This window comes from Ovis canadensis, chromosome 3 (assembly GCF_042477335.2).
Source record: "Ovis canadensis isolate MfBH-ARS-UI-01 breed Bighorn chromosome 3, ARS-UI_OviCan_v2, whole genome shotgun sequence".
NCBI lineage: Eukaryota > Metazoa > Chordata > Mammalia > Artiodactyla > Bovidae > Ovis > Ovis canadensis.
In genome coordinates, this window is record NC_091247.1 from 117,759,931 (window position 1) to 117,773,779 (window position 13,849).

The 13,849-nt window shown below is 42.7% G+C and overlaps 1 protein-coding gene across 27 annotated transcripts in view; it reads right to left on the reverse strand.

The window, feature by feature from the left end:
• The window catches only part of NAP1L1 (nucleosome assembly protein 1 like 1), a 161,923-nt gene that overhangs the window by 19,593 nt on the left and 128,481 nt on the right, over positions 1-13,849 (reverse strand). For 25 of the 27 annotated variants that reach the window (XR_011255819.1, XR_011255817.1, XR_011255820.1 and 22 more), the window contains one exon: positions 1,636-1,672. Coding sequence is in view for 18 of the 27 variants with exons in the window: in XM_069584046.1 (XP_069440147.1) it covers positions 1,636-1,652 (17 nt within the window). In the remaining 9 variants the exon portion in view is untranslated. Of the gene's footprint in view, positions 1-1,635; positions 1,673-9,613; positions 9,958-13,849 lie in introns of those variants that run through there. The other 2 variants (XR_011255815.1, XM_069584035.1) reach the window with 1 other exon arrangement.

Sequence of the window (13,849 nt, forward strand, 5' to 3'; positions counted from 1 at the left end):
AGTTCCAGGAACAGCAAATAGGAAGGAGACATTCAGCAGAGGAAGTCAAGAATATCCCCAGAGCTGACAGATGAGAGGGCCCCCCAACTGCGTGCCTGACACAAGAGAGAAACACAAAAACCTAACCATGTAAAAAATCGTGAACTCTTGAACCCTAAGTAGCTTCCATAGGTAGATATAAATGTCTGTATTTATTCAAAAGTGCCACATACAAGTGATTAAGAATTATGACAACTTTGAAATTCAACACTAGAAGCATCCTGACAATGGAGCAATGCCTTCAAAATTCTAAAGAAAGTGATTCCCAAATTAGAACGCTATATCCAAACTATCAAGCAGAAGGGCAAAACCGTCCTTTTCAGTCATGCCATTCTCAGAACAATTCACTTCCCTTGTACTCTTCCAAGAAGGTGCTAAACCGAAAGTACAAAAAAAGAAACCATGGGATATAGCAAACTCCAGAGAGGAGAAAAAGAAACCCCAGGAAGATAAAATAAATCCACAACGACAACTGTGAAACCAAGGTCAAGCAATCCACACCGTGGCAGTGTGACTCAGGAGACCATCATTTTGAGAGCCATTATCACTGACACCCATACTTCTCCTTTTAATGAAGACAGTGTGCATGGGAGGACTGGCCAGATTCTTAGAAGTACTTGAACGTGCTGCCCTTGTAATCAAGTTTCCTGCCTCCCACCTCCATGCTCTGCTGCCTACAACAGCTGTGGATAATCCCATTATAACCCTTCATCCTGAAAGGCTGTTTTACCTACTCCTTTGAGTTGGCAGCCTACCATGGAATTACAAACAGCAAGAGAGAGTGCGGCTCATCCCACTCTCCTTGACCACACTTCCAAAAGACATCCTTCCACACTACAAGCCGGCCAGATGCCGACATCAATAAACCTGTTTCCAGGACGTATGGCCTTGCCCAGTGACTTCTTCAAAATAAGCCTTTGTAAAGACTCAGGAACGCTGAAGGCAGACCATGGCCCAGACAGTCTCTCTTTATTTTCCCACTTTTTGACTCCTCAGCTATATTGCAATTTTTCTCTACACAGCTAAGTTTGTGACTGCCATTTAAGAGTTTCAAAAGTAAACACTAATTAAGAATCTGTAGGTGCTGAAACTCTACAGGAAAACACAGAAGCGAACTAGACAAAGCCAGGACAGTACTGACACGTCTGGAGAGAAGAGGACGCAATTGAGAAGGGTCACACAGGGCTTCTGAGAGTAATGCTGCAATTCTTAAAAACTTGTACAAGTGTCCTCTTGTCCTTTCAACTCTACACGTTAGATTTTAAAACCTTATCTTTATGTACGATACTTTACAATGCAAGTAGTAAAATCTTTGAGAAATGGTAAAAAACGAATTCCCCAAGTATTTACGACTCATTATTGTGCTCAGCACTTTCCTAAGAACAAACACCGACAAATGGTTTACTATATTTGACAGTGATTATGTATACTGTATTTTGTCTTGGATACACTGCACCCAACTTTTAAAACAGGCACTAAGCATCAGTCATTACCATACACTTCCCTAATACATAATTAGTGCTGCTGTTAGTTAGATCACACAGTACACAGTGAAGCCAAGTCTCTGAAAAAAAGAACCAACTTTCTGTCACTTACTTGTCGATGTCTGCCATGTTGTACAAATGCCAAGTATCTATGGAGAGAAATATCAATGTTAAAAAAAGAAAACATACAATTTATTTAAAACCAGTAAAAACATCTGAAACCAAAACTCTTTAAATCAATACCATGCTAAAGCTATTTCACACACACACTCCCATTCAAATCAGGGGCAGGGAGGTGAGCACTGACACTCGTCAGCGAAGTAATTTTCAGAGGATGCTGCTTAATCAAGAAAGTTACTACTTGGCACTCAGAATCTATTGGGCAAGGATTTTCACAGCAGAACTGTTGGCTAAAAGAATCTGAGGTATGCTAGAATCACAGGAAGAGTTCATACCAAGAGTCTTTATTCAAATTCCTTTAACCATGAACGGTCAATTTTGGGGCTGCTTAGTCCCTCCCGGTACTCTTGAGTTCTGATGAATATATATATATATATCTCCATGAAACCATCAAAGTCACGATAACGGATATACCTCTGCCTTGTTAGAATACCTCCCTCCTCCCCTTCCTGCCTCCCATCCAAGCAAGAGTTGCTCTGCCTTCTGTCACTATAGCTTATATTTTCTGGAATTTTATAGAAATGGCATCATAGAGTACGTACTTTCCCCCCTGGTCTGGCTTCTTCCATCCAGAATGAGATTTACCTACGTTGTAGTACTTACCACACAGTTCATCATTTTTATTGTATAGTGGCATTCCGTTGAAAACATACACTCTACTCTATGTTTAAGTTTTCAGCAGTTGGTGGACATTTGCGTTTTCTTTTGGGGGAGAGGGTATTACAAATAGAGCTGTCATGCGCATTTGCCTCTTTGTATGGACAAATGCACTTCCCTGGTGGCTCTGTAAAGCATCTGCCTACAATGCGGCAGACCCAGGTTCAATCCCTGGGTCGGGAAGACCTCCTGGAGAAGGAAATGGCACCCCACTCCAGTACTCTTGCCTGGAAAATCCCATGGACGGAGGAGCCTGGTGGACTGCAGTCCACAGGGTTGCAAAGAGTTCGACACGACTAAGCGACTTCACTTTCACTTTCTTTCACGGACAAAATGCTTTACTTCTCTCAAACCCACTCGATTTTTTAACAGTATTAATTTTTATCAAATTCATGTTAAAAAGCCAAAATCTGCCACATACTGCACTCATGATCCCCTGGAGATCTTTCTTTTCCCCCTAAGTTTAATAATTCCTGTTATTAAATGTCAGCCCTTTAGACTATTCAATGGCAGCTATAAAGCTCTGGTCCAGATCCACCACCATCCCTTCAAATGCACTTCATGCCACATCACCGACTACTACCATGCCTCCCGCTTACCCTGAGCATGTCAGCGCACTGTCCATAGTGTTCTGGGTGATTAGGGCTTCCCTGGCGGCTCAGACGGTACCAACCCGCCTGCAACGTGGGAGACCTGCGTTTGATCCCTGGGTTGGGAAGATCCCTGGAGGAGAACATGGCAACCCACCCCAGTATTCTTGCCCGGAGACTTCCACAGAGGAGCCTGGCGGGCTACCATCCGCGGGTCCAAAGAGTGGGCCATGACTGAGTGACTAAGCAGTTAGGACTGGCCAGAGCATATCCTACACTCTTTCACACTATAGGGTCAGGGTTAACTTAGAGAAGACTGCTTTGAGAAAAAGGAACCTCAGGACAAAACGTGTTACATTCATCCAGAAAAACAGCTGAGTGCCATTTACTTTTTTAATAAGCTTAGTTTTTTCACAACAGGTTTGCCACCAGGACACAAGTATCGTAAAAACCACCACTAAACCTGAGCAAAAATGGGAAAGAAGACCCAAGTCAACACTGTCGTCACTGGACATGTAGGATCTACAAACGCTGTGGAATTCACCTAGGAACCACTGAAAAGTCCAAAACGGAGGCTGCCAAGATGGGAAAGGGCTCTTTCAAGTACGCCTCGGTCTAGGAAAAACTGAAAGCTGAACACGAGTGATTATCACCAATGATACCTCCCTGTGTCAATTTAAGGCCAGCAAGTACTCTGTGAGCTAGCTGACGCCCCGGGACGCAGTCACTAAGTTCTGTCAGACTCTTTTGCGATGCCATGGACTACAGCCCACTGGGCTCCTCTGTTCATGGGATTTTGCTTTTCATGGGATTTCCCAAGCAAGAAGATTGGAGTAGGTGGCCATTTCCTCCACAGGACCTTTCCAACCCAGGAATCAGACCCACAGCTCCCCCACTGCAAGCAGCTTGTCACTGAGCCACCAAGGAAGTCCCCAGGACACAGAGAGGTCATCAAAACACAACTACAGGCACATTTCGGCACCTGTGCTGGCGAATCTGAAGCTGGTATTTTCAAGAAATGGCAGACCCAAGAGCAGGCCCTTCTGGCTTCCTCTGTGGGTGTGGAACCTTCGTTACACTGGAGGTAATGAAATGGACTGCACTGTGCCAGCCGACAGCCAGAGATAACTGCTAAGGAAGTCAGCCTCCATTAAAAAAATTGGCTACAATCCCAACACAGAAGCATCTGTGCCAATTTCTGGTTGTCACGGTGACAACATTGCTGGAACCAAGTGCCACCATGCCTTTCAAGGGATGCCAAGTCACCCATAAAGATGGCAATGCCCATTGAACCACACTGCCTGAAGCTCCAGCCTGCACCCTGCCACCAACCTGCCCAACTGATAAGCCCTTGGGTTTGCTCTTCCCAGATGCCTACAAAATTGGTGGTACTGGTACTGGTACTGTCCCTGTGGGTCAAATAGAGCCTGGTGTTCTCAAGCCTGGCAACGTGGCCACCTTTTGAAATGCACCATGATGCTCTGAGTAATGGCCCTCCGGGGGACGATGCGAGCTTCAAGAACACGTCTGTCAAAGATGTTCTTCGTGGCAATGTGGCTGGTGACAGCGAAAATGGCCCACCAACGGAAGCAGCTGGCTTCACAGCTCAGGTGACGATCTTGAACCATCCAGGCCCAAATCAGCGCTGGACCGTCACACAGCTCTAATGCAAGCCTGCCGAACTGAAGACCGAGTGTTCTGGAAAAAGCTAGAAGGTGGCCCCGAATTCTTGACGTCTGGTGATACTGCACCACTGATGCGATTCCTGGCAAGGCCATGTGTGCTGAGAGTCTCTTGGACTATCTACCTGCCTCCTGGCTGTTTGGCTGCTCCTGACATGAGACAGGCAGCTGCTGGCGGTATCAGCAAAGCAGCGGACAAGAGGTGGCACGGGAACTGGCAAGGCCACCAGGTCTGCCCAGAGAGCTCACGGCTACATGAGTATTACCCCCAGTACGTGCCACCTCAGTCTTCACCAGCGGTGTTTGTCTCAATTGGCCATTTAAGCTTTTACAGTAAAAGTCTGGTTAATGGTAACTGCATTGCAAAACCTTCAGAAGAGTGTTTTGTGAACCATTAGTTTTGTGTGTGGCAGTTTCAAGTTATGTACTTTTAAAATCAGTACTCTTTAATGGAAACGACCAAAAATCTCTCACAGAATGAGACCCATTAAAAAAGTTTAATGAGAAACAAAACAAAAAAAGGCTTACTCCGTTAAAATCAGTTTTTAATGTTTCAAAAATTAAAACCTTTATCTTTTAAAAAAGCATTTTACTTATTAACCTGGCTGCACCAGGTCTCAGCCTGGCCGTGCAGTGCGCGCGGACCGCCAGCTGTGGCCCAGGCCCCCAGAGCGCAGGCTTCTGTGCTCCATGGCAGGTGGGGTCAGTTCCACAACCAGGGATCGAACCCACATCCCTTGTACTGCAAAGTGGATTCCAAACCACTGGACCACCAGGGAAGTCCCCACACCTTAGTCTTTCACTCACAAGTGATAAGGTCTGATTCCTCCAATCAGTATGCTTAATACACTTTTCACTTTAAAAAACTGAGTTTCTGATTTTAGCAGTCAAGTGCTATCCTTTGGAGCATTATTACTAATCCAACATCCATCCTTTAGACAAGTATAAAGGAAATAATTCTTCCTACTGTAGCCTACTCTATTTTTAAATATTTTCTATTTACTGTAAATAATCTCTAACAGCACTGATGTATTTCTCTAGCGATGCTGGTTAATTAAGTCAGCATTAACGAAACACTTAGCAAAAAATTACAAATATACTAATTCAAAAATAACAAAAATATTGAATCAAAGAAACATAAGTGGGCTTCAGATCTATCAGGTCAGCAAGGGTTTTCTCTCAATGCAGGGAAAATTATGGTGAATATGCATTCTTAAATATGGCTACTGTTAATATAAACTATTTTCTTTCCTTTAATTATTTATTTTTGGCTGTGCTGGGTCTTCCCTGCTGCACACAGGCTTTCTCTAGCTGTGGTGAGTGGGGGCTATTCTCTTGTTGCGGCTCTAGCAGTCGTGGCAAGTGGGTTGAGTTGATCCAGGCACGTGGAATCCTTCTGGACCAGGGAGCAAACCCATGTCCCCTGAATTGGCAGGCAGATTCTTAACCACTGCGTCACCAAGGAATTCCATAACTGGTATCTTTCTGGAGAGCAATTTGGCTATGGGAATAACAAACACCGTAAACATGCCCATCTCCAGAAGTGGTTATTCAATTTGTGAGAACCTACCCTGAGAAAAAAAGAAGTAAAGGCTCTAAGTGCCTGTACACGTCACGTTCGTCTAATAGGTTCATCTAAAATCCAAGTCCTACATATTCTTTGACTCTCAGCTCAAAGTTTTACTTCTTCAAGACAAAACAGACTGGCACTGACTACTTCAGAGATGCCTTCTCCAATCTGTACATTTTGGCTAAGTAAGATTTCTTGGTTGGACACACTCTTATAAAGTCCCATTTCTTTCCATCATAAGATATCTCCAGTTTGTAATTATAGATTATTGTGATTGACTAAGGTCTGTCTTCCACCAGTGACAAGACCATAACATTCATGATTACAGGGATTATATCTGCTTTTTCTAACCACTGCATTGTATCCTTCAGAGTAGTATACGAAGTTTATATATATACAGACACATATACGGCAGCTACAATTACTCAGCAAAATTAAACTACTAGTGTGGAATGTGCATACAATGGAATGCTTTGCAATTAAAACCACCACCACCACAGAAGAAGAAAAAGCAAGACTTCCCTGGTGGCTCAGTGGTGAGGAGTCTACCTGCCAACTCAGGAGATGGGTTCGATCCCTGATCTAGGAAGACCCCACAAGCTGCAGCTACTGAGGCCTGCACACCATAGGGCCCTTGCTCTGCAGCCAAAGCCACGACACTGAGAAGCCCACACAAGAAACGCCTGCAGAGCAAGCAGAGCCGAAAACAAAATGCAAAGGTGCAGATCTGAGCTGATGTGGAAAGAGCAACAAAGCGGGAGTAAAGAACACATGCCGAAATCCAACCTGAGTATATACGAATATCCATTCTCATACACATGCTTTCTTATGAAGAAGACATTTCTAAAAAATACACCAGAAACCTAACAGCAGTTGTCTATGAGAGAGAAAAGACTGGAAGTGAATGAGAGCTTACATTTCATACTGCATTATTAGGTTTTCCTAACCAGATACTATTTATTAACAGTTTAGAATTTGCTCCCTTGAATATATAATATACTAAATCCAGCAATTACCAAAAAGTATGAAACAAAACAGAAACACCCAAAACTTCTAAATTCAAAATTCTCTAACATTCTAACACGTTCACGGAAGACGGGCTACACTGTTTCCCTCAGAGTCCATGTTGCTGCCATTACATTTAGAGTGCAAACTCTCATCGTTTTGATGCATTATTACAGAGATTCACGATAGAACAGGAGGGCAAGTCATTTCCTCAGAGATGCCTTCTCCAATCTGCGCATTCCGGCTACAGTGATACATCTCTTGGTCATACACACTTCTGTTTTTTAAAGTCCACTTCTCTGATGGCTCACTGGTAAAGAATCTGCCTGCAATGCAGACACACGAGTTCAATCCCGGGGCTGGAGGATCTCCTGGAGATCGCAACCCACTCCAGAATTCTTGCCTGAAGAAGCCCACGGACAGAGAAGCCTGGCTGTAGACTGCCACAGGGTTGCAAAGAGCCAGACACGACCGAGCACACACACACACACACAACAATGCCTAATTCTGCAGTCAGACCATTTGGGTTAACACCAGCTTTGTGGGAATTTAGCTCAGGCAAACAACTTCTGGCTTTATTTCATCTTCAAAACAGGAGAAAATGGTTCCTTCATTAGTTTCTCTTCTTAAGAAGCAAATTCATGTAAAAGATCTGTTTGATATCTAATTAACACTCAACAGAGTTTCTTTCAATCCGTCCATTTTGAACTATCCTTCGCAAAACAATTAGCTGGCATGATAGCTAAAATCAGATTCTTTCAGTTCTGATAAATGTACAGACTGACCAGTAAATGCACTCTGGTAAGATATTAACATTAGGGGAAATTCAGTTCAGTTCAGTTGCTCAGTCATGTCCGACTCTTTTGAGACCCCGTGAATCGCAGCACGCCAGGCCTCCCTTTCCATCACCATCTCCTGGAGTTCACTCAGACTCACGTCCATCGAGTCCGTGATGCCATCCAGCCATCTCATCCTCTGTCGTCCTCTTCTCCTCCTGCCCCGATCCCTCCAGCATAAGTCTTTTCCAATGAGTCAACTCTTTGCATGAGGTGGCCAAAGTACTGGAGTTTTAGCTTTAGCATCATTCCTTCCAAAGAACACCCAGGGCTGATCTCCTTTAGGACGGACTGGTTGGATCTCCCTGCAGTCCAAGGGACTCTCAACAGTCTTCTCCAACACCACAGTTCAAAAGCATCAATTCTTCACCACTCAGCTTTCTTCATAGTCCAACTCTCACATCCATACATGACCACAGGAAAAACCATAGCCTTGACTAGACGGACCTTTGTTGGCAAAGTCATGTCTCTGCTTTTGAATATGCTATCTAGGTTGCTCATAACTTTTCTTCCAAGGAGTAAGCGTCTTTTAATTTCATGGCTGCAGTCACCATCTGCAGTAATTTTGGAGCCCTAAAAAATAAAGTCTGACACTGTTTCTACTGTTTCCCCATCTATTTCCCATGAAGTGATGGGACTGGATGCCATGATCTTTGTTTTCTGAATGTTGAGCTCTAAGCCAACTTTTTCACTCTCCTTTCACTTTCATCATGAGGCTTTTTAGTTCCTCCTCACTTTCTGCCATAAGGGTGGTATCATCTGTGTATCTGAGGTTATTGATATTTCTCCCAGCAACCTTGATTCCAGCTTGTGTTTCTTCCAGTCCAGCGTTTCTCATGATGTATTCTGCATAGAAGTTAAATAAGCAGGGTGACAATATACAGCCTTGATGTACTCCTTTTCCTATTTGGAACCAGTCTGTTGTTCCATGTCCAGTTCTAACTGTTGCTTCCTGATCTGCATACAGGTTTCTCAAGAGGCAGGCCAGGTGGTCTGGAGTTCCCATCTCTTTCAGAATTTTCCACAGTTTATGGTGACCCACACAGTCAAAGGCTTTGGCATAGTCAAGAAAGCAGAAATCGATGTTTCTCTGGAACTCTCCTGCTTTTTCAATGATCCAGCAGATGTTGGCAATTTGATCTCTGGTTCTTCTACCTTTTCTAAAACCAGCTTGAACATCTGGAAGTTCACAGTTCACATATTGCTGAAGCATGGGTTGGAGAATTTTGAGCATTACTTTACTAGAGTGTGAGATGAGTGCAGTTGTGCGGCACTTTGAGCATTCTTTGGGTAAAGGGCAAATGGGAACTTTGAGCTATCTCTACAAGTTTCCCATAAATCTAAAAAACTAAAAATAAGGGACCAACTTCCATACACAGATTCAAAACTAACATGTCTGAGAGTAGATGCAAAAAAAAAAAATTCTAAATAAGAGACCCACGTTCTGAGACAGGTGGTCTCAGGCAATCAAATTACATCAAAAACCACAAGTTTAGTTTAATATCTACAGATTTTTTTTTTTAACTGCAAGTCAACAACTTTAAGTAAAATCAGCATGATTTTTACTTACCAGACATGAATTTGCTTTCTAAGAGATCTGAAGACTTTCCATTCCTGGAAGTGACAAGCTAGATTATGCAGACCAACCCTACTAATGAAAACTAATTAAAAGTACAGAATCAAATATTTGTTTTAAAAAGTAACATAATAAGAAATAAGTAACATAGTAAGAAATTACTAACCCCAAACTGAAGGCAAAACAAGGAGGAAAAGGATACGTAAAAGGAATCCTGCCAACCTCAGATGTGAAGTCTGTGGAAACCAAAAGCCCTGGACTCACCAAGGTAGGGAGTCTTTATAGCAACCTTCCCAAATAAAGCAGAAACCTCAAAGTGCTATGTCCTCAGAGATAATAAACGAGTTTTCCAGGACAAAACCCCAATCCACCTCATCAGCCTTGTGCCCCGAGCTTCGAGCTGTGAGCTTAGAGCCATCATCAGCACTCCCTGGCACCTGCATAACCAGATGTAAGTGAGAGCACCACGCTAGAGCTCACATAGTTCATTAAGTTATCTGCAAGAACAGGAGCGACAGAGAGCAACAGAAGTCAATCCTATGGAAGAGTTCAATACTGTCTAAAAGACCACAAAGAGGAAAAGCAACCATGCCTTTTAAGTTTAAAAATATGTGTCTGCAACAGTATCTATAAGAAACTTATTTACTAAAGGGAAGAGAGCAAATCTGGCAAAGAACTAAACAGAATTTCCAGAAATAAAAATAACAGAAATCAAAAGAAATGGGCAGGTTTAACAGTAAAGCAGACACAGCTGGAGAGAGACTTAAGTGGCTTGAAAGCGAGCTTAGTAGAAATCTTCCGAAGCATGGCAGAGAGTAGATAATAAAAAATACGGAAAAGACCTTTTAGGAGACACTAAAAGTCTAACGGCGATTTAACAGACGTTCTAGGAGTAGAGGAGAGAATGGACAGAATATCTGAAGAAATAAATAGCCAAGTTATTTTCCAGAACTAATGGAAGACAAGTCCTACCAACCCCAGGTAGCAAAATAAAAAACCCACACTTAGATACTTGAGTGAAAATGCAAGATAAGACAGAAGCATTCAGAAAAAAGACTCAGATTAATGTCAAATGCGTAAGACTGACAGCTGTTTTCTCTTCAACAGAGACCAAAAGATGACAGAACGGTCTGCGTGCTCCATGTGCTGAAAGTAGCTAAGGGTCTTGGACTAACACACCCAACTGGAACATCCTTTGAGACGGTCAAACAGGTACTTCAGGCTAAAATGTCTCCAGCACTCTCATTAATAAATTCCGTAAGTATATTCTTCAGGCAAAAGGCAAGTGATCCCAAAGAGAAGGTCTAAAGACATAAGATGAAATGAGAGGCAATAAGGATGTTAGCATACTATCAAAATAAAGTATTTTAAAGGAAAGATTACCACTGTGTAATGTGTCAAATTTAAACTACCATAATATTAAGTCAGCAGTGAGAATAAGTGGGGAGGAAATGGATTACTCTACTGTTCTTAAATAAACACGTTGTAATTTCTAGGGTGACCCCAAAAGTTCAGAAACAGATCACTCTTGTGATTCCATAGACTGGAGCCCACCAGGATCCTGTCCATGGGATTTTCCAGGCAAGAATACTGGAGTGGGTTCCCGACTCAGGGATTGAACCCGAAACTTCTGCACTACAGGCAGATTCTTTACCACTGAGCCACTGGGGAAGCTATATTTATTTTTACATCAATCTAAAACAGGTTGAACAAATAAAAAGCACATACACACAAATCAAAATTAAACCTAATCATAGTGATTACATAAATCAACTAAAGGCTTCCTTTTACAACTATCAGATTGAAGAAAATTCAACTGCATCCCACTTATAGTAAAATACAATCCTTAACCAAAAGCTGGTATCATTGTACTAACATTGGAAAAAAAAAAACAGATTTAAAGGAGAAACATTCCTAAGAATTAACATTTACAATAAAAGGTTCAACCCAGTACTGTGTTACAGATCTCAATGTGAAGACAGGGTTCATAACAAGACTGAAGGCAAATCTTTACCAGAAAACCTGAACATGAAGAAAGTCTTCCAATGGAGAAAGAGGTGGAAATGAGTGATTCAATCAGATCATTAGCTGATTATTTTGTGGTTGTGTAAAAGCTAAACATCCAGAAATCAAATGACCTACCATTCCAGTATACTTGATTCTGTTCTTACTTCCAACGAGCAGGAAAGAAAAGTAACATTTACAGAGCTTACTAAGACTTACAGGCTTTCCTCTTATTTGCAGATAAAATAATAAGCAACTTGCTCAGCAACACAAAAATGAAAAAACTAGGAATTAAACAGTACTCTTGGCTGGAAAATGCCATGGATGGAGAAGCCTGATAGGCTGCAGTCCATGGGGTTGCTGAGGGTCGGACACGACTGAGCAACTTCACTTTTGACTTTTCACTTTCGCTCATTGGAGAAGGAAATGGCAACCCACTCCAGTGTTCTTGCCTGGAGAATCCCAGGGACGCGAGAGCCTGGTGGGCTGCCGTCTAGGGGGTCGCACAGAGTCGGACACGACTGAAGTGACTTAGCAACAGGAATTAAAACCTGACTTCCAATACCCATGCCAATTCCACTATTCCAAAAGCCAAACCTATCACCTACTACAAACCCTATCACCTACTACACAGATTATATAACCTACAGTTATATAATACAGAAAATAGCTGCTTCACAGTGAAATAGCCAACCATCAAAAACTACACGTTTGGGGTATTCTCTGGCAATCCAACAGTTAAAACGCTATACTTTCACTGTGAGGGATTGGGTTCCACCTCTGGTTGAGAAACTAAGATCCCACAAGCCTTGCAGCACAATCAAAAATTTAAAGTAAAGTTTTCAAGGATAACAAAAAGAAAACTATAACAAGTGTTAGTTGTTCAGCTGTGGCCAACTCTTTGCGACCCCGTGGACTGTAGCATGCTTCTGTCCATGGAATTCTCCAGTCAAAAGTACTGGAATGGGTAGCCTTTCCCTTCTCCAGGGGATCTCCCCAACCCAGGGATCAAACCCAGGTCTCCTGCATTGCAGGCAGATTCTTTACTGTCTGAGCCATCAGGGAAGCCCACAGTGGTAACCCATCCACCTGCAAACGCAGGAGACAAGAGACTTGGGTTCAGTCCCTGGGTGGGGAAGATCCCTTGGAGGAGAAAATGGCAACCCACTCCAGTATTCCTGCTTGGAAAACTCCAGAGAGAAACCTACCGCGATACTGAGTGCGCAAGGACACACGTTTTAAAGCAAAAAGGTTCAAAGGAACCAATAAAACCCCAAAAGGAACTTCCCTTTACCTGAGACCTATCTCCAGCTGAATGCATTTTAAACAAACCTGTATTTTGGACACTGCTGTTCTACGGACAATTTTAGTGGGCCAGGGGCTCAGAACTCGATTCCAACACAACCTTGTAGTAGCAGTACATCTCATCCTTTATGCTCACCTTTTCACTTCAGAGATACCAAGTCAATCTAGAACTGACTTTTATACAGGTCCCAAGCCAAATATACTCCTGTTTCTATCTTCTGTTCAAGTAATTGCATTATCTATAGTACCATCTGACCAAACAGCAGAGAAACATGAACACACTGATAATCTGGTGAAAATGCAATCAGCATTAACAAAACCACAACAAGGTATTCACATATTAGACATATATTGGAAGAAACCTTCATGACTGTAAGTGCTTTACCTATCCTTTGAAGCCCAGTGGAACCCAAGCCAAGAGTGCTTTTAAATTCTAAGCAGATATATACTGTATAGTGAAGTGAAAGTCGCTCAGTCGTGTTCAACTCTTTGCGACCGCATGAACTGTATAGTCCATGGAATTCTCTAGGCCAGAACACTGAGTGGGTAGCCTTTCCCTTCTCCAGGGGATCTTCCCAACCCCAGGATCGAACCCAGGTCTCCCACATTGCAGGCGGATTCTTTAGCAGCTGAGCCACAAAGGAAGCCCAAGAATACTGGATCGGGTAGCCTATCCCTTTCTCCAGGGGATCTTCCCGACCCAGGAATCGAACCGAGGTCTCCTGCATTACAGGCGGATTCTTTACCAACTGAGCTATGGGAGAAGCTCTATATACTGTATAGTACAATTAAGTCAAGGGAACTTCCCTTAAACCAATATAAAATCCTTATTATAAACCATCATTTCTTAGTTATGTAACTTTGGATAATAAGTTATTTAACTGCTCTGTACCTCAGTTTCCTCATTTAAATGTTGATACT